At 41.0% G+C, this 21,995-nt stretch overlaps 1 protein-coding gene across 2 annotated transcripts; it reads right to left on the bottom strand.

Moving 5' to 3' along the window:
- Positions 1-475: 475 nt before the first annotated feature.
- Positions 476-20,691, bottom strand: Rpp30 (ribonuclease P/MRP subunit p30). Of its 2 annotated transcripts, XM_034520485.2 has the most exons (11): positions 20,580-20,691; positions 19,135-19,190; positions 17,594-17,650; positions 17,155-17,229; positions 15,348-15,419; positions 10,238-10,327; positions 4,422-4,538; positions 3,895-3,924; positions 3,482-3,519; positions 2,893-2,972; positions 476-755 (listed from the first exon to the last, which is right to left on the bottom strand). In XM_034520485.2, exons 1-11 carry the CDS (start codon positions 20,659-20,661, stop codon positions 646-648), a joined length of 807 nt encoding a protein of 268 aa, XP_034376376.1. In that variant the 5' UTR covers positions 20,662-20,691; the 3' UTR covers positions 476-645. The 2 variants fall into 2 exon arrangements, with proteins under 2 accessions (XP_034376376.1, XP_076775654.1); XM_076919539.1 differs by lacking the exon at positions 17,594-17,650.
- Positions 20,692-21,995: the final 1,304 nt, after the last annotated feature.

Raw genomic sequence — 21,995 nt, 5'->3', positions numbered from 1 at the left:
AAATTATTTCCAAAGGAATTTTTCTTTTTTGAGCCAGATGCTTTAAACTTTATAGTAACTAGGAAAATCACTATTAGCTATTGAGGAATTTCTCACTAAAGGGAGGAATATATCTTAAGGACAACTTGAAGGCAGGAGGGAGTGAATCAAGGGGACAAGTAACTCTTATGAGTGCCCTTCTGCTTTTACAAGCTCAGGAGTCCTTTAGGAAGGTTTTAAAAGCAGTACATGAAAGTACAAAAAATAATCAGTTGGCTAAAGTCACCCCATAACAGTCTTCAAAATAACTACTTTTTTTTGGATAAGATTTAAAAATCTGTATGTACAAAGTAGAAAAGCATTAATTTATTAATTTTCAATGTCTTACAATACCAAGGCATCTTATTTCAGTGTACCTATTATTATTACTTACATGAAGTATAAAATAGTTTTCTCTTAAAGTATATCTAAATTAATTAAACTGTTAGTCTTTAAAAATGCTTCACTGGGTTTTATTTGCTGTTTTAATGGTTTGAATATAAAACTGCTTTTATAGACTGTTGGTTTCTAGTTTAATGAAAATATCAACTCAGCAGAGTTTTATTTTTGCAGTGACTGACGAGCTATGAAGGGGAGGAGGCAGTGCGACAGAGTCAGGCCGTCTTCTCAGCCCTCACATTTAGCTTTCTTGCACACTGGAAGAGATTCATCATCCGCTTCTGATGACCGAGGTTTTTTCACTGTAGAAATAATTCCAAAAGCAGTTTTTCTAGTTTCTGTAAGATAGAAATCACATAGAATAAAGATAAAAAACCCACTGTTACTTATTTCTGTTTTTTGAGGCAGGATTTCACCATGTAGCCCAGGCTGACCTCGAACTCCTTACACAGTCTAGCCAACTCAGATGCTCCTGCCTCAGCCTAAGAGCTGAGTCTGCAGGTGTTGGTTTAACCAGCATTACCCCATTGTCTTTGGTCTACAGCCCGGTAACTAAGAAAAGCACAGAAACCACGGGTGAGGAGCTCTCAGGGTGCAGATGCCATTCAGGATCAGTATGTTTTCCATCTAGTTCCTTTCTAAGTTGGACGTCCTCTTAGATAAGCTGCAGAGCAGGGATTCTCCATCGCTCTCTCCACGGCATCGCATGTAGTTAGAACCAGCCACAGGCACTGGTCACTTGCACTGCTCCCACAGCAAGGGCTGTGCTCACCTCACTCTACGGCACACGCCGTCACTCTCACTAGGTTACCAATGTACCTGTGTACCGAACAACAATGGTCTGGAGTACAGGAGCCATCTCACACGCTCATGCTTATCAACCCTTATGCACGCTAATAATGAAGGAAAAAGGAGGGATTGATTTGTATGCACCGGTCAGTTTGGCAGCAGAGTTAGACAACTTGTCTTAAGCACATGTTAACAGGCCAGGCACTGTCATATGCAGAATATAAGATCCTTAACAGGGGTTCTTAAATGTTCAAAATGCTGGGTAAGCACACTACAATAGAGCATTAGAGTGAAGGCACACAGGACAATCACCTGCCTGATGAACTAAGGAGCACACTGAAAACTGACTCGGAGGAAGGGTGTGGTGAGGAGGAAGGAGGAAGAGCAGCATTGCAGGAGACGTGAGCTCTGCCTCACCATGGGCCTCACACTCCACTGGGGCACACAAACCATGCATGTGCAGACCATGGAAGAAGTCCAGGAGTCAGAGGGAACTGTCTCAGGATCAAGGGGACTAATGATGGGAGGTGATGTGAGGGAGTACGCCCAGAAGGACCAGTCTGGGGTTAGGAAGGGGATCTGCACAAAGAGGACTAATGGGGGTGTGAGGGGTGTGGGAAGTGTAACTAACATGCGTGAAGGGGACTAATAGCTGTGAGGGGTGTTGAGTGGTGGGGAATATGCACAAGAGACTAATGGAGGGGTATGGAGGGGTATATGCTCAAAGCACACTTATTAAAGTTGCAAAGAAATGGCCTTATGTAACCCAATATATTTACATAACCCCCCACCCCCCAAAAAAACCCTTGGGGAAAACTTACCCAAAATATACAATAGTAAATACATGGTCATGTATGCCAAAACAAGAAACATTCTGAGTTATAATAAAAACAAAAGTTATAGATTGAGTTTAGATAGCTGGATTTTAAAAAAATTAAGTTTCTGGTTTTTTTTTTTTTTACTTAATGGTTTGATGTTTTTGTTTCTTTTCTGTTCCTATTATAAAATACTCTGATAAGAAGAGCAACTCATAGAGTAATCGGTTTATTTCACCCACAGCGCAAGGGCAGAGTCCATCGTGGTAGGGAGGGGCTCAGGGGCCTCAAGCCGCTGGCCATGTCACATTCCTAACTAAGGAGCACACGTTTGAGTGCCAGTGCTCGGCCTGCTTTCTCTATTTTATACAATCCAGGATCTCTACCCAGGAAGTAAGGTCTTCTCACACCCACTAACCACACCCTCGCACTCTCGGGGGCTCACTGTAATAGACAACCCCTCACAGGCAATTCTGGAATGAGATGGTTCTGGATCCTGTCAAACTAACACTACTATTCCCACTTGTGTTTCTCAAATGTATTGCTTTTCTTTTTAAGCATGGAGAAAGACCATCCAGAAAGAAGCAGGAGGGATGTTAAAAGCCTCTGAAGATATGGGCAGGGGGCAGTGTGTAGTTTGAAAGAACACATTCAACAGTCACTCTGTAAAGTACATATAATGCACACACTACAGAGAGGAAGGCCTGGGATGAGGGTGAGGAACAGGGTGTATGATTAGAACTGGTTGAGAAGACACCCCTATAGGAACTCTGTAGGGAGGATAATAAAAGCACATAGATCTCAATTATTTGATGATAACCTGTCTCTAACAAGACCATTTAGATTCTACTATAAGTAAGAACATGCTCACCTCCATGGAGAAATATGGCGCGGCAATTTGTGGACACAGCAGCCTTGCCTTCATTTTCAGACAGCCCAAACAGAAGCCCTCTGATAGGGTCATTAAAGACTTCAACCCAGAGTCAACCAAGGAAATGAGACAACACAAACACAAACGAAGGACTGCTCACCTGCTCTCAGAGGCACACAGACTAATTCTACAGCAGTTCTTAGCCTGAATGAGACCCGTACCTGAGAAGTCTCATTTAACTGTTTTATCCTGTACAGTCCCTTGTCTCTCTTCTCTGCTGCTTAATCCAAAAACCAGGAAAGGATGAGGAAAGCTACAACTGTTGTGATTGGCTTCTGAGGCTGCCAATCAGTCAATGTACAATTGAAGGCTGAGAAACATCAGGCTAAATTCTAATAGCTCTTGTGATTACATTTCCTAAGGGAAAATTCTAGTTCAATGTGATGGCTCAGAAGGTGAGGGGACCTGCTGACAACCCTGTGGCCTAGGATGGATGCCCAAGACCCACAAGATGGAAGGAGAGAACTACTTTCTGAAGTTGTCTCTGATCAACACCTAACAGGTTTTAAACAGGACACTGAGAGGATACAAGTTCGCCACATCATACGGTCCTCTTATTTCCAAAGGCTAAAATAAAAAAAATGGAAAATAAAATGAGATGTTATCAACATTTTAATTATTTACAGTAAGTAAGATACAACTAAGTATTCAAAGATAAGTAAGCCTTACAATTGTGGTAAGTTTTTAAAAAATATAATAAACCATAAAAAGGGTTGTTTACAAGGTAAAGGGAAAAATAAAATCATTTATTCTAGTTAATTCACAAATATAAACATATATAGGTAAAACCTGAAGGCCAAATGAATGGGTTACATTTAGCAGTTTCCATGGGCAAATCAGTTAAAAGCACAAACAGACAGTTCATCACAGTTTTGTCAGTTGTTCTAAAAGCGTAGTGAAATTTTATAACTACTGGGACAAAGCATTCCATGCTATGCTTACCCTTTCTGCAGCACTGGACAGAATTACATTCTATAAAACAGAAAGTGAGCAGTATTAATCTTAGATAATTAATAAAATAATTGAAGAATTGTATAGAACAAATGTCCAGCAACCCCGTTTTAACATTTAAGGCTGAAGTACTCAGTTTAATTAGTTAATGAGAAAGCACTGAGAGCTCTCAGGTCACACTCAAGGCAGCCAATAAGAAAAGCAGAATAAACTTTGTAAGTAAATTTTAGTGCAGATGAATTAAAAGCTGTAACTTTAATCCACTCAAGAGATATTAGAAGCCTTTACATTGTGGCAAACTACAAACCCCTTATCAAAACTAGAGGCTTTCGCCACTTCTTGCCTCCATATCTGACTCCTCCCTTGAGAGTTTTTTTTTTTTTTTTTTTTTTTTTTTACAAAATCTTGTAAAGCTCATTGAAACTGAAGAATTTAATGTCTTGAGAATTTTCTGCTTAAGGCAAGGATACACTACTAAACCACCAAGGCAGAAAGCATCCTCGGTGCTGGAACTATACCTTTCCTTTGCAGATCTGCATCAAATTGAGGGCATTGGAGATAGTGTACCTTCTCATTGTTGCGTCTCGGATAGCAGGACCATAGACAAGTTCAAAGCCCAGGCCTCGCTCAATTGCCTTTACCAGAAATAAAGAAGACAAAGTGTAAACTGTCAAAGCAAGTACATTAACTACTTCCCTCGGAAGTCTCTCTCCACCTCCCTTCTCCCCCTCTATGCATGTCTCCTACACGGCAGGAGACTGGCTTAAACAAAGACCCATAGCTCTGTACCCCTACCCAAAGTGAGACAAATAGACACGAGGCTCTACTTTATGACAGAGCTTATGTCAGTGTGGGAAGCTTCCTACATAAACAGGAACTGCAGAGGCAGAGGACAGCAAGGTGTGCGGTGTGGAGAAGCACAGGGCTACTACTTACACGGTCCAAAGAAAAGAATGTGCTTCTCATATGCAGGGAAACTGGGCCAACAGAGAGCCAAGCAACTTGACCCAGGAATGAAGGAAAAGGAGATGAAGACCTGAAGGGCCTGAGGAACGGGAGCAGGGAACCTCACGGCTATGTCACTCACTACACATAGTTGAATAACTGAACAATGGTGGCCATGGCTAACAGAATGCTACCTGTGATAAACGGCGCTACTTAGAAAAGCCCTGTGGCCGAGACTCACAGACATGTCCCCACTCCACGCTGTTTAACACTGTTTAAGGTTCACTGAAAGCAAGGGAAACATGAAGAGGCTTTAGTATGGAGGCAAGAATCAGACAGGAACTGCTAAAGTTATGTAGGTTATAGTGGCTCACTGACAAGAACAGAGAGGACAGCTGGCCCATCCAAGCAGGACGGTGCCAGTCTCTGTAGGTGAGCTTCTTTCTGTTCATCTCACTGCTCAGTCCCCAGGAGTGAAGGGACTGATCTCACAGACCTGACGTCACCTAGAGGTATACAACGAAGGCTCCTTCTGTTCTCTTCCCTTGAAACTTCTTTTTCCAGGCTCTGACCCCATCTTCCTTTCATTTCGTCCTCTATCTTAAGGCTACAGATTTTCCTACATGTTTTTCCCACTTCTAGTTCTCTGGCTTGCATTCCTTCTAGGAACGGCCTTTGCTGCAACAATGCTGGCACTGCAGTTACACGTGTACCTCACTTCCTTGCCCCCCCTTTTATAGTCTCACAGCTGCTGCAACAGCTCCTCCTTGTAACTTGCGGCCACACTCAATCCTGTTCACTGTGGAATATCTAGGAACTGGGATGAACTTGGTGAAGGAAATCCACAGGTAAAGAAAAGCATCGTTTTGGTCATTTCCAGTTAACTCCTCAGCTACTTCTTTTGGCAAGGTTAATTAGACACAGGGGCTCCCTACCCTTCCAGCTGCAGATGTAAACCACCGGGCAGTAGGAAGACGGTGGGAATAAAGGCTGTGAACAACACGGTGCTGGATGATCAGATCCCTAAGTGCTTCTAGTTGAGTGAATTTAAACTTTTACAATTGTATGGGAATTACAGCAAAATAAAAACTCCCTTTGAGTGAGAGGAGCAGGGAAAATAGGATAGAAATGCCGGCTTATTTTCTTCACATATGATTCTGGTCTTGGTACATTAATCAGGTTCCCTTTAACATTGCTAAGAAAACTCTTGAGAAAGAAATTAAAGATAATGTGGTATTGAAGGCTGTATTTCTTTCACAAAACTTTACCGTTGTAGATGAATAAAATACAGTCATTACCTGGTCTCCTGCTCCTGAGAGCATTTTTATGTAAATTGCTGTGAGCTCATCATGTGATTGTTCATAATAATGTCTTCACAGAGAATGACACAGCCTGCCTGATTGGCTTTTGTTCTCGTGTCTGAACAGAAGTGCCTGAATAGGCAGATGATGAGGTTGTTTTTTTTTTTTTTTCTTCTTCTAAGAAATAACAGTCACAATGATGTCAGCAAGGGCAGCATGTGACCCTTGGATCAGGAGATACTGGCAATAAAATTCCATGTATTAAAAACTTAAGCTAAGCTTTGGAGAAGGAAGAATGGAAACCAATAGTTTATTCCAGGACAGCATGCTGATGGCTTGCCCGAAGAACCAGTGCCTCTGCTGACCTCAGGATAGAGGGCCTTCCAGTGTATCATCCCGACTCACTGAGCAAAGCCACATAAGGAAAACAGTGAGTCCCCCTTGCTCACACTGCCCTGCCCCCACTGCTGAAATCACCTTCATTTATTTCTTCTATGTTTAACCAGTTTGGTCATATAAATATAAACAACTGTGAATACGTGTCATGTTTTCTTTTTTGTTACCTAAAATGTGGCTTGCTATAGTCTTATCTTGCTTGATTTGAAAGCTTTTCCATGTCAGCTTGTAAGTTCCATTTGTTTTACAGCTGCCTAGTACTTACTCTAGAGGTGCAAGAGGCACAGTACTTGAAAGCCTTTACTAATAGATGTGGGCTGTTTCAAATTATCATAGGATGAACACTAGAGTGGGATAGCCGGGTACTGTGAGCTGATTGTGTCCCATCCATAAAAGATATGTCCCATCGCTAACCTGCAGTATCTCAGAGTGCACCGTTCCTGGTCAGTGCAGGTGTGATCAAATGAGGTGACGATGTTCTTATACAATAATCAGAGACACACACGGAAAACATGTTTACAACAAAGACAGAGAATGGTGTTACTGGGGTCAACAAATCACCACCAACCAGGACGACTCAAAGAAAGGCTCCTTGTAGATTTTGGAGACAGTACAGCCTGCTCACACCTTGATTTCAGCCATGCTGTACTTGGAATGGGCGATCTCTCTCATATACCCATGTGTTGGTGGCACTGTAGGACTTATTTAGAGGAAGTGGGTTGCTAAGGTTTTAGACCACCCTGCTTCCTGTCCTGTATCTCTATGTTCCGGCTGCCTTGCAGTCACCAAGTAGCTGTGTGCTGCCTCACCTTCCCACCCATGCTGGGCTGTGTCCCTACAGTGTGTGAACCAACACAGATCCTTCTTCTGTTACATTGCTTTTGTTACATTTCAGCAACAAAAATAACTGATACAAAATGCAAGGAGGGAAGGAATGTCTTTTGGTGCATGCTACTGAAAACCATGTCAGGACCCTGGCTTTGTCCTTTATTTCTCTCAATTTTCTGGACATCATCAAGTGACAATTGTTGTCTTACTAAATTTTAAATGGGTGTATGGTGTGAACCACACAGTTTTTACCATGCTGTACTTACTGTCTTGGCACACCTATATGATATATAATACCTATATTATACACTTTGCCCCAAATGAAAATATAGGCACCTGTTTCTAGTTTTCTCTCTTTAATCACAGTAAGTGAATACATTAAAGGGACTTTTTTGCTTCCAGGACTGCTCACTGTGCAGGCTTCTGTACCAGATGAAGACTAAAAACGTAATCCTGGGCGGCCTTTCTGCCCACGCCTCCATCTAGCTTTTATTAAACAACATATGCAAAATGTAAAAAACAGATACCATTAAATACTGTATATCCCTCTTGTCAAATTTTTAAATTTTTCAGAATTCTTAAACTGAAAATGTAGGTGGGAATCATGCCAGAAATATTAAACACTTAACAGCAACTTTTCTGTACTTCAAAAGAGAAGTGGCGGGTGGTGCTGTCCTGTGCCAACCTTATGGGCTGCTGTCCTCACACCACCCTAGCACCCCACTCCCCTCATATGTGCCTGTCCAACACTGACAACTACCTAATGACTAACAACAAGCATCTTGGCCACAGGGAATCACATGCTGTGCACTGCTCCTTCCCATGCTTTGACGAGCACATGCCACTGTTTCTTCTCCGCCAAGGACACAAAACCATGCATAATCTCGTCCAGGCAAACTGTCTAGAAAATAGGTCTCCTAGTTATTTATATGAAAATATTGTTAAATATAACAAAAATATGCACAGTGGGCTGTACTATTTAATTCTTGGAATGCTGTTTTGTGGAAAGCACTGGCAGTTGGAGGCTGGTAAAAAGTAGAGTCAAACTTTTAAGACAGAGTCTACTTTTTGAAGACAGGAAAAATAAATACAACAAGGCCAACAAGATGATCCTAACCTCGGGTCCTTTCTACTAACGGTGGTACAGAAGTACCAAGTGCTTGGGAACTGTTCCTGTGTGTAGACCACGGAGGTCGCGCCAGTCTGAGGCCTGTGAGCGAAGCTGGATGGGTCAGCAGCCTTCACGTGCTAAGTGAGCTGCTGCACACCACAGATTCCCAATTCTGAGGGGTGGTGACTGGGGTATCCAGAAGTGCCACCACCAACTCGGCTGGGTTCAGGTTCAGCGGCATGCTCACCGGAGCTGTTGGATGGTTTTCTCTATACAGTTTTGGCACTTTTCAAAAACCATCTTAGTAGCATACACTTAAAACATAAGTCATCTCACACTTTCCACACCCGATGGACAATTCACTCCCCTCATTGTTGTCCCTAATCCTCAGGATTGAGCAGAAATTCCGCAGGAGGAAAGGGAGATGCACAGTGAAGATACAATTCTACAACAGGTAAAGAGTAAGAAAACTGTCCACTTTGAAAATAATAATTGAATCCTGACATAAGTCAACATGGGCTTTGGAATACTTGCTAAACTTTTTTTCTTGGATAATAGTTTTTGATAACATAACTGAGTTCTGGAAGTCACTATGCTAAACAATATTTTTAGGTTCTGACCAGCAAAGCAAATCGTTACCAGCTGCACTGACCTCATAACTACCAGATCAGTTACTGGTGTGAGGTAATGCTACCTTTCTATCAAGGAAACAGGGTTGGGGGGTGGGGTTGGGGGTGGGGGTGTGGAGCTGAGTGTGAGACTTAGAAGGCAATAGGGCAGATAAAAGATGAAGGAATAGAAAAAAAGAGAAAATATTAGAATAATGAGAAAAGTCTATGTCAAGAGGAAGATAAAAAAAAATCCCTGAACACATGGCTCCCCCATTGTAATGGTTCTTCTGGGAGCCAGCATGCCTCAGTGCACACTGTAATCCCACTCCCTGGTGACTTCACACCACTTCCTTTTGTATCTCAATTTTCTGGTGTCTCAAGGAGTCTCTGTGTCTTTCTTTACCTTTTCTTTTCCATCTTAATGTCAATATTGAGGTTTAAAGTATCTCTCGTTATTAAGTATTGATTTGAGAAATATTTTTTATAAATTTTAGTTCCTAAGCTTTTCAAAACACATCTCAATAGTTAACGGACTCCTTTCTTGTTTTTTGGGACAAGGTCTAAGTGCGCTGCTGCTGGTCTTGAACTTCTGGCTCAAGCGCCTCTTGAGTAGCTTGGAGCGCCAGCACACTCAGCTCAGATACTCTCCTTTCTTGTGTGTGTGTGTGTTCTCATATGTGTATCTGTGTGCACGGCATGTATAGGAGCCAGAGGCGTCTTCCTCAGTTGCTCTTTACAGTATCTACTGAGGCAGGGCCTCTCACCTGACTCAGAGCTGCCTGACTCAGTCTAGCTAGTCAGATTGCTCCTGTCTGTTTCCCCCACACTGAGATTAAAAGTAGGTTGTCATGCTGCCTGGTGTTAATGTGGGTGCTGGAGATTTGAACTAAGGAGCTCATGCTTGCACAGGAAGCACTATGCACTGAGCAACCCGGCAGCTCCCACCTTAGATACTTTCAATTTTAAGCTTTCTTCTTCTTTTGTTCAGCTTAGAAAACCAAAATTCTCTTTTCTAAAACTGCTCCAATTACCAATTACCCAGGTTCCGGTTTCCCAGGAACATAAGTTTCTTCTGTTTCTTTTCTATTAGCAGACACAAGTTTCTAAAGATCCAAGTTCAGAACACTAAGAGCAACACTTACCACATTAATAGGGGGTCTTTTGAAGTAAAATGGTAATTTCTCTGTTACAGTTATACAGACTAAATCCACATCTAAATGTGTACAAGCAACCTGCCAAGAAGAAAAAATAGATTAACAGAAAACTGGCACTCACTGGAATGAAAGACATGATTATACCCAATATACAGAACCATAAATAGAATGGCTTACTCTGCAGATGTCATGATAGTTCTGTGTTGAACTGTAATAAACCTATTACAAGGCCAGTTGTTTACTATTCTTTCAGGCGTGGCTTGGATGGTTTAATTCTCAAAAGTCAGGACCTGAAGGCCCCTAACTCAAAGTTTATATATATGAATGAGCTGGTTAGTTAGGATCAGTATCTAGAATATTCCTTTGAATATTTGAAGGTAACTGTTCTGAAGTCCCAGGAACTGGAAGGCCAGGATGAATGCATGCACGGTGCATGTCTCCAAAAGCCATTTTCCTGAGCATCTTTCTGCCAGGAGTCACCCAGGCTTGTAGTTCTAACTAGACTACTCTGTGGCTAAGAAATAGCCCAGCACGGCTGATGGCCTTTTCTTCATATACTCACAGAAACAGTTTAACAATGAGTTCAAGCAGAGCTGAGAGAAATCAAATGAGAGTGCATTTTTATCATTGTTTGTTGAGCTAAATTCTCTGCACTCACCTCTAAGAGTTTTAAAAGTACTTGTATATACCACATAAGAAATAAACAAGACAAATACGGCAGCCAAGATAAACAAAATACTCAGGGAGGGAAGCAAAGGTATTGAAAGATTATAGCAAGTCAGCAGATACTGCAAGTCAGCAGAGGTCTAGATGATAATCATTCCGCCACTGCTTTATATACGGATGAGTTCTTACATAGGAATGAGTTGGTGACTTAGGATCAGATTACAGAGGTAAAAGGAACTGGCTGCTCTGTACCATGTTGACAATATTACTATTGGGGCTGAAGAGATGGCTGGGCAGTTAAGAGCAATTATTTGTTGCTTTTTCAGAGGACTTGGGTTCAGTTCCCAGAACCCACATGATGGCTTACAATGATCAATAATTCCAGTTTCAGGGAATCCAACACCTTCTGCTAGCCTCTGTGAACATTAGGCAAAGATATGATGTACATGTACACATGCAGGAGAATACTTTTATAAACATAAGAAAAAAAATAATTAAACCAAGAGTGCTGATGCATTCTGGCTAAGTCGGTGTCTGTAATACCAGTAAGATGGGCAGAATTCTTCAGCAGCGACAGATGTCACATCTCATCCATTTTCCTCAGAATGAGAAGCTTCAGTCATTCTTGTGCCAGCCCCATGGCTTAGTGATGACCGAAGACCATCTGGCTTGAACACAGGCATAGTTACTGTAAGCCTGAGAAACTATGCCTGACAGAAACCCTTGGCTCCTAAAGAAGCTGCCCATCTCAACTGCTGCGGCTGTCTAACTCACAAGGAGTCACTGAAGAAAAGCTCTGAAAAGGCACTGAGCTGAGTCACCACTGGGCCACAGGCTCGGTAAGCACTGAAACTGATATGCTTAGTGCAGCACTATCACCTATAAACACGTATTGTACAGAGACTCTAGGATTATATTCTATAGCTAGAAATTCCACACAGGCTAGGGACAATAGATCAAGAATGGTCATTGCCAGACCAATCATAAATGAGGATAGAATTAAAAAACCTATCCATTTCACTTAAGTAAATTATGACCCTCTTGGTCTCTTAAAGAGCAGAATATGGCACTGTTCTAAAGGACGAGGTACATTTGTAATTACAGATCTCATATACTGTAAGGTATAAAAAGCATGGTAACAGGAAAGACAGAGGGAGACAGGGGACAAGAAGTAGGTATGTATTTCTGGAAAAAAAAAAAAAACACAAAAGAATGCTTGTAGTAGTCACCTCTGGAGTGATCGAGCAGGGAGCTGTATCGGGGGAGGTATTTCTGAGGAGATGTATGAGAAAGTCAGTGTTGGCTGCCTCTGGAGAAGTTTTAGTTGGGAAGGCATGGTTTTTATACATATACTACTATGCTGTTTGAAGTTACTCTCAGAAACCTAATTAGTTTTAATGAAAAGATGGTGTATTTTTAATAACCCTGTTCAATGACTCCCTAGTAAGGCTGAACTGGGTTACTTCCCATCATGCACTGCTTGTGTCTTCCTCTCACCTATGGGGAAGGCACTGGTGGAAGGATATCGCTGCTAACTTTCAGCCCCAGAGGACAGTCTCATTTGGTTCCTCTGACCTCTTGAATTTAAAATGTCTCAGACTGAATTATTTGGTGATTTAACTTTCTATCAATCCAGATGTTCAACTGGTTCATTCAAAGAACTATGTGATGCAGGGGCACATACCCATGTTCTTAGTACCTGAGGAGGCTTAATCCAATATTCCCCAAATCATTAAAATGATTGAATTATGTCTAAAATAGTTTTGGAGTATCTCAATTTTCTCAGGAAATTGGCAGGTTGTTTATGAATTTACTTAGCCATCTTTAACCTTTTTTAGGAGAGAACAGAGACATCTATGATGGTTTAAGAAAAGTTTGTTACCATGAAAATATCCAAGCATATGCATATTTTATTGTTATGGTACATAGGGCCCAGGAGGGTAGGGCTGCTACCCTTTACCCTGGGTGTCTTTGATTGGTGTCAGCATTTATCATTCCACACAAGGAAAAGTCAGGCTTGCCCAGGCAGAGCTGCCCATACACAGTACCTCTCAAATGCACCTGTGCACAGGATTCACCTAAAACTATCACAAATGGAGCTGGCGAGGCTGTATTTCCAGTGATTCAATCAGCAGATTAGAGCTAATAATCTGTAATTTAATAATTATCTCAGAGAAATCTGAAGCTGAAAGACTCAGACTGTGTCCTGAGGATGCTACCTTGGAAGATTTGTGAAGACATCTTTCAACATCATCCTGCAAAGGCAAGGTCTGAAAGACTGCAGGAGCAGGACAAGACCAGAACTTTTAAAAGCTACTTTCATGCCAGGGGTGGTGGTTGTCTTAGAACTCACTATGTAAACAAGCTGGGCTCAAATACAGAGATCTACTGCTTCTGCCTCTGAAATGCGGGTAGTGGAGTTCTGGTCGTAAAGGCCACCATGCCTGGCCCACAGAGGTCTTTGATGATTAACTACTTGCTTAATCGTTCCTTAATCTACCACAAATACTTGAGAATTAATATAACCTTGAATTTCATAAAAGAAGCCACCAAAGGCAGGGTGGTGTGGCTTGTGTGTGTACAGGCATCTGAGATACCCTAAGGTTGTGTGGTGTTTCCCTCGGTTAACATAATTAGCAGTTGAGGCTGAGCACCAAGACACTGTGACTCCTTAGTCAATGGCTCCCTCTAGCGGATAAACTCAGGGAAAAAAGATGTGCCTACGGTTTTAAAAATTTGCTTTAAAAAAAAAAAAGTTAGACCAAAAACAAAGTAATATTATATGGACTAAACAAGTTATATTTAGAGACATATATGCATGTAGTAAAAATTAATAAATATATGGCCATGGATTTGAAACAGAGTGAAGAGGGGTACATGGGAGGGTTTGGAGGAAGAAAAGGAAAGAAGAACATAATTAAATTACAATCTTAAAAATAAACAACAACAACAAAGAAAACACTACAGTTAAAAAGTGGGTGTAAGATTAAAAAAATGTAAGACCAGTATTTTTCCCTGCAATATTATTTTGGCAGATAGAACCTGTTTGAGCCTAAGTTAGAAAACCATTCATAACTCCATCTAAAAGTAATTATACCTCATTTCTGTCAGTAAAACATAAGTATTTCAGGTTTTTCTTCCCACTGTAATCATTTAAAAGGACAGGGGCAGTCCTGAAGACAAAGTGAGCTAAGCTCTCTTTCCTCTAAAAAAGGAACAAAAAGTCAATTCTAAAACAAAAGGAACTCAATTCACAAAGGCTCTCAAGAGCACCGAGGGCATCATATTGGTATGTGACTGGTTCTGAGGGACTTCTGGAAGACTAAGGGCTGACAGTCACTGGCATATGGCTTACATCTCAGAGCTTGCAGAGGAGGAAGCTGGACCAGAGAGGGGCTTGCCCCTTTTTTTTCTATCACTGGTAGGAGTAGGTAAGGCCAGAAATTGAAGTGGTTACTGAGTAAAAGAGATGATACCAAGAATAAATGTTAAGTGAACAAAGTATAGAGAAAGAAACAGGAGAAAACTCATGAGCTATTTTACACCGATTCCATCAAATGTCTACCAGGATGGCTAAAACCAAACCAAACCAAACCAAACCAAACCAAACCAAACCAAACCAACATGCCACTGAAATATGGCCCTATGACAGTGGTTTTCAACCCATGGGTTTCAACCCCTTAGACAGAGAGTTGAAAGATCCTTTCACAGGTGTCATATATAAGATATCCTACATATATTTATGTAGGATATCTTCATAATGGGAGCAAAATTACAGTTATAAGGTGGCATTTTAAATAATTTTATAGTTAGGGGTCACCATAACATGAGGAACTGTACTAAAGGGTCATAGCATTAGGAGGCTTGAGAACCACTGCCCTTTGAAATCCCAGACCCTAGATTGCAAACAGAAAGTTCTAAGTTTCCAGATGGGCCCCGATGTCAGCTTTAATTGTAAATTTGACACAACCTAGAATCACCTGGGAAGAGATTCTCAATGAGGGACTTATCTACACTGATTTGGCCATAGATTATGTCAATGGGGAATTATTCTAATTAAGACAATCAATATGTAAAAACTCAGTCCATTGTGGGAAGGACTAATCCCCAGGCAGGGAGTAGTGTGGTGATGGTAGTGTCTTGAACTGTTTAAGAATGGAGAAACAGAGCTTCGCACAAGCAACAAGTACACACACATGCATTTCTCTGCTGTGGACTGTAGACATGCTATCAGCAGCTGTTTGAAGCTTCTGCTTTGGCTTTCTCATGATGACGGACAATAACTAATCCTTTCTCCCTGTTGCTTTTTACTTGGTTCTTTTACCACAACAACAGAAATGAAATACAAGTGGAAAGAACAGGGTACCTACTGTGGTATAACAAGATTTTATATATATATTGAGAAAACGCTACTGTTTTACCTGTCACTTACATGAAAAAGTTTTTCTGTCTTTGGAAACACTGCAACAATATCATACAGCCGGACCCTTGAAGAAGTTGCTCTCTATAAGACAAGGAATGTTATCGTACAGTAACAAAAATACAAACAGATGCTCGGTCGTCTATCAATACTAAACCCGTCTCAGCCTTCTGAGTGCTGAGGTACCACACCTGGCTTCAAGTCCCTGTGTTCCCCACCACTCACTTGAGAGATGACATAGGAGAGCATACACTTAGAAGTCCTAGACCGTGGCTAGATTTCCATGACTGATTCAAGGTAACAAAGATGGGAGCTGTTTAGGGAATAAACATCCTTTTTAACCCAAATCTGTAACCATTCAGAGAATATAGAGGAATGCTAAATTACTAAATTACTTGTTTTTTTTTTTTTTTTAAATAAAACAAAGGGTAAATCCAGAGACAACTTTGTACTGTACAAAGTAATCAATGAACTTTTTTCCACTATAAAAAACATGACTAAACTCTAGAGGCTGTAAGCTTGCAGCTTTGTATGTATGGGAAAGAAAACACAGAGACAGGTGATGCCCAGTTTCTTGGAGTAAGAAAGAATGTATCTTATTTTTTATTATACAGAGCTCATAGTAAAGAGACTTTGAGTTTAGGGAGACTTTGGATATTTTAGAGAAGCTTGAACTTTCAGTACTGGGATTAAAGGAGTGTATGCCAATACAGCCTGTTGAGACTGAACTTTTGAAGTGTTTGCATTTTTAAAGACTATTGGAGTTTCAAAAGTTGGAATGTTTTATATTACGATACCATTACACATATGAGATCCTGGTGATGAACAACAAAGGAAAGGTAATGGCTTAACAGTGATGTTTTTGTGTGTCAAGCAGGCAAGAGGACAATTGTGCTGGCCATTGTCAACTTAAAGCTAGAGGCACCTGGGAAGAGGGAACCTAATTGAGAAAACGCCCCCACCAAACTGGCCTGTGGGCAAGCCTGTGGGCAAGCCTGTGGTGCATTTTCTTGATGACTGATGTGGGAAGGCCAGCTAATTATGGGCAGTGTCACTCTTAGGATGGTGGTCCTGGGTGCTATAAGAAAGCAGACTGAACAAGTCATGAGGAGCACGACAGTAAGCAGTGTTCCTCCACGGCCTCTGCATCAGTTCCTCCAGGTTTCTGCCTCAGGTTCCTGTTCAGACTTCTTTTAATGAAATGATGGAGTATGATGCTGAATTGTAAGCTGAAATACACATTTCCTCCCTAAGCTGCTTTTGGTCATGGTGTTTTATCACAAGAAAAACAATAAGACAGCCCTCAGTGGAATTAGTTTAATTTGTCTTTTCTGTTGTTGTTATTATTATTTGGTAGACATAGCTAGTTAAGACCGTTTCATATGTTGTGGGTAATTCACATGACTATGACACACAAGCTCACAATAAAAATACTGCTCAATATAAATTAAAATGCCAGATAAAAGAAAATACTTTTGGTCTAGGATAGGTGAATATGCCAATAAAACACATTTGTTTACTGTTTAACAGGAAATCCTTAAACCTGATAATATATACAAGAATGAAAAAATATATTCAAATGTACAATCCCTGAATGCTGGAATCATAAAATATTTCTTCATTGTTTGTTGGCATCTTTTAGCTTTTTGGAAGAGACACATTGTGCAGCTTCTACACACAAGGGACACAGGCAGGTATCATGGATTTGAGGGATTCAAGGGGTGAAAGAATAGAGTGAGATGGAATGCGACAATATTTAACATTAGTCGATATAGTTAATACAGTTTAAGAGGCAAATGGAGAAAAATAATAAACTCACCAAAACATTACAGTGAGATGGATCTGTAACTATAATTGTCAATCTTGTTAAAATTTTAATTGGTCGTGATTTTCCCTATGAACAAACAAACAAATTATTAAAAAAGATAAAATGCAATTGACTGTCTTTTTACCAGTGGAAAATAGTAAAAATTGTAAGGACAGTAAAGATCAACAAAGCATGCTTGCTCTACAGGAATTTATAACAGCAGAAGAAGACACTATGTTCATCCAGTAAATCACATGATGAAGAATGTAACAGCTCTAGGACTTCGAGAAGGAACAGTACCAAACATGACCTGATGGGCAGTAGGAAACTGATGCAGTGATCCCTGACTGGAAGGAGAAGGCAGGCAAGGCTCAAGTTATAGACAACAGGTGAGGGTGGGCATGTCTGAAATGAATGAACAGACACTACAGTTAAAGGATAAAATGCCTACCTGTACAATTGGTAAAGTTGTGAAGAGTTCAGAAACTGCTATTGGCTTTTCAATTTCCTACAACAAATGAGATACAGCTGTCTGGTTACATGATAAAGAATGAAGCACAGAAAAACACTTTAAGTGCCTCTCAGGAAAAAAAAAATCAAAGAAAGCTAACTTCAGGTATTCAAATTACTAAATGGCTTTTGTCTTTCTTTCTTTCTTTTTTAAAGAATTATTATTTATTTATTTTGTGTATGTGAGTACACTGTAGCTGTCTTCAGACACACCAGAGGAGGGCATCAGATCCCATTACAGATGGTTGTGAGCCACCATGTGGTGGCTGGGAATTGAACTCAGGACCTCTGGAAGAACAGTCAGTGCTCTAAACCCCTGAGCCATCTCTCCAGGGTATTCTCTTTCTTTTTTAAGGAAAGAAACTAAAGAGCAGAAACTAAGAGCAGATGCTAAGATGATAAGAGTAAAGGCCAGACTTTGGTGGTGCACGCCTGATGCTTTTAATTTCAGCACTCATAGACAGAGACAGGAGGATCTGAGTTCAAGGACATCCTGATCTAGAGAGTGCATTCCAGAACAGCCAGGGCTACACATAAAAACCCTGTTAGGAAAAACAAAACAACCCTAAAAAATAAAAAAAATAAAAAAAAAAAAAAAAAACAAGCAAATCTTTAAGTCAGAAATGACATATATATAGTTTGCCTAAAAAGAAACATACATATTGATAGTCTATCAAAGAGAGAAATCAGTCAATGAGTTCATAAGACCACAGCACAGTAAACAAGATACTATGCTTTCAGTTCATTTAACAGCAATGTACTTTTAAACATCTCTGAAAGTAACTTCGTATAAACTCATTAGAAATCCTTATGCTACATTAGAGTTTTTCACAAACAAAAGTCATTTGTATGAATATATATTCAATTGCTAAATAAACACAGGATTTTAAAAGAAATATAGTTGAGGGTTGGGGATACAGTTCAGTTGGTACAATGCCTTCTAAAATGCATAAGGCCTTCGCCATGGGCCTGTAATCTCAGCATTGGGAAGGCAGAGGCAGGAGGTCATCCTTGGCCAGAGTGAGACATAGAAGATGTTATCTCAACAGAGAAACATAGGATGACAAATCCCTGATGGCCAATTTGACTGAATTAGAAATGACCATGGAAACACATCTCTGTTTATTTCTATAATGCTGTTTTCACCCTGAATTGTGTGCTACTTCATGGGTTGGGGTCCTGAGCGAATTAACTGAAAAGGAGAAGGTGAGCCGAGCCTCAGCATTCATCTCTTTCTGCTTCCTGAGGAGAAACTGTGACCAGCCACTTACTGCTCCTACTGCCATGGCAGACTGTACCTGCAGAGTAGAAGCAAAATAAACTCCTCCTTGTTTAAGTTGCTTTTGCAGATATGTGGTCATAGCAACAAGAAAAGCAACTAGTACTTACACTTAGTTTCTAGTTCCATATTCCCAACACAGACACAAATATTTATAAATGTGTGTATTTAGTAACCAATTGGCAAGAGAAATTCTACTTTACCTGTTTCTTCTCCTTAAAGTCAACAATGTGGTTGATGGCAACAACTGAGTATCCAACTGAAAAGAAAAACAGATTACTTAAGAAATATGTGATGAAACTAGAGATGTAGCTAAGTGTTAGAATGCTTGCTTAGCACACACAAAGCCCTGGAAAATAAGGGGGTGGGGCAGGAGGCAGAGTCCTACTGTTTATTGTTACTTAAGGTGAAGTTTCAGGCTCTTCATCTGTCAAGGGATATTAACAGCAGGCAGAGCTCTCAAATGTCAAGAGAACTAAGTGAAACAGCACCAGCATTTTAGAAGAGTACACATATTTAGCTGCCACATTTAGAAGCCAGGCACATATTGAGGCTGTGGTTTATATTAACACAATGCTAAAAACTCAAGTTCTTCCTAAGTTCTTCTGCGATGCCCGTTCTTTTATTCCTACCTTTCCTAAGGAGCAATGGAGCGATGACTCCTTCACACCTCTTTTGAGGTACTCTACAATAAGAGACAAGGAATACTATAGACCTACCTTACCATCACAACAGTTAGTGTACTGTTTGTGTTAGTGCCCTGTGCCCAATGCATTGAAGTCATGACTCTTGTCTTTAAGCTGCCTAAATACTGACAGGATGATAGAATATTAATATTAAAAGATAATGCATGGTAATGGCAAAATATTGGTCCTTCTCATCAGTCAGCCCAATAACTCCCTACTTTCCTTCCTCTCGAAGGAATTTGAGAATCTATTATTTGGCAGGCCCTATGCCAGGTAAGAACTCAGTGGTGGGGCACGCCTTTAATCCCAGTGCTTGGGAAGTAGAGGCAGGCGGATTTCTGAGTTCGAGGCCAGCCTGGTCTACAGAGTGAGTTCCAGGACAGCCAGGGCTACACAGAGAAACCCTGTCTCGAAAACGCCCCCCCCCAAAAAAAAAATTGAAAAAAAAAAAAAAAGAACTCAAATGACAAAAAAAAAAAAAAAAATTGAAAAAAAAAAAAAAAAGAACTCAAATGATCAATGCTCAAGGCACTTATGATGCTCGAGAGAAATCAGGTAACACTCTTCCCATCCTCTAAGCTAAGCTTCCACAGCAGAACTGCCCGAGACTCAGCTTTCTGTATTTGACAAATGTGTGACTCAAAAAGGGCTGCTATTAAAAGCACCGGCTTAGGCGCCCAGTCCCCGTTTCTATCATTCATCAGTTCGCAGGCTCTATGCCAATCCCTCGACCCCCTTAGGCCTCTGATCTTTCCGTCTGCACGAATGATGGGGCAAACACAAGCTACAACAGCTTTGTCAAGAGCCTGGGTTTCTCACCCAGGGGATCGGAGTGATACTGCAACTATTATCTGCCTCTAGGGACGGCAGGCAGATCCTACGAGAGACCCGAATGCCGCCTGAAAAACACTACCAAACAAAGCTGGATGATATGGGGGACAGCGCGAAGCCAGCAGACTCACGGTGAGCAGCAGTCTCCACGAGTCCGCGCAAAGCCTTCAGGTCTGAGCCCGCTCTTAGATCAAAATCTGCGAACGCCGCCATGCTGACATCCCAGGAGCACCCGCGCGCCAGTCTGCGCAGCCGCCGTGTGGGCCTTAAGGCATGCTGGGAGTTTTAGGTTGTTCCTTGAGCTTCCTGGGATTTGTAGTTTTCCCTTCTCAATCTTCTGTCTTCAGAGGCTTTCCTATCCCCTAGGAGCCAGCCAAAGTTAGTGTTTTGGAAGACACAGCCTCACTTATTCGTAATTTGAACGAGAATGTTTGGTACTCTCTGATGGGGCTCAAATCTCCCATGCTTCTTTCTACCATATAGCAATGCAAAGTGATTCATTTTAAAGGCACCCATAGAGCATACTGAAATGAAGCAGACATTTCTAAGGTCTTGAAATCTGTTTAAAGTGCTGGAGACCCGGGCGTGATGGTGCATGCCTTTAATCCCTGCCCCTGGAAAGCTGAGGCAACTCTTTGAGTTTGAGGCCATCCTCCTCTACACCATGAGTTCTAGGCCAGTCTGAAATACATAATCTTAAAAGTAGATAGACTGACAAATAAATGAAGAGACATGGAAGTTGTTTTTCTTTCCTGTTTCCACAGTACATTCCATTCTTTGAAAATGGCCTTTTTGAAGTATTTGGTCTGTGGCTAAGATTGTCTAAACTCTTTGGGCTAAGGCAATCTGGTACAGTCAACATCTACAACCACAAGATGGCAGAGTGCTCTCAAAGATGATGGCTTAGCACCAACGTTCCCTTAGCCAGAGGACTTACGGAGAGGGACAAAAACGAAAACATGTTTTACAATTTTCCATGAGAACCATACAAATATCATTTGATGTTTCTCTTTTAAAATGAACTCTTTTTAAAAAATGAACTCTTTAATATTGACAGGTTAATTATTCAACAACATAGAACACGATTTTCAATCTACTTGATGTAGAGGGCCAGTCGTTTACTCCTCTCCATTAATTCTTTAGTTGACCACCGTACGAACCCTTTGCATATTACTAATAAGCAGCTCCAGCCTCATGTAACTCAATAGGACTTCTGAATTGCTGGTCTCTCAAATAAGAAAAGTCCACTGGTCATGAGATTGTCCTTTGGGATTATACCAAAGTGCTGAAAGGGTTTAAAAGCATTTTCAATTTCCGTACTGATCACAAAAAATATGGAATCTTTCCCCCTCTGACCACACTACTGTAATAATCTCTAATTTTTTACAAATTTCTGAAAGATGATTATGGTGGTGGTGATGGTGAGTGGTGAGGAGGAAGATGAGGAGAAGGAGGAGGAGGAGAAGGAGGAGGAGGAGAAGGAGGAGGAGGCAGAGGCAGTATTATCATTAGCCCAGGGTGGACTTGAATTCACAGTCTTCTTGCCT

The sequence above is a fragment of the Arvicanthis niloticus genome, chromosome 1, assembly GCF_011762505.2.
Source record: "Arvicanthis niloticus isolate mArvNil1 chromosome 1, mArvNil1.pat.X, whole genome shotgun sequence".
Taxonomy (NCBI): Eukaryota; Metazoa; Chordata; class Mammalia; order Rodentia; family Muridae; genus Arvicanthis; species Arvicanthis niloticus.
Note: the sequence above shows the minus strand (reverse complement) of the source record. Positions and strands in the feature narration are given on the sequence as shown.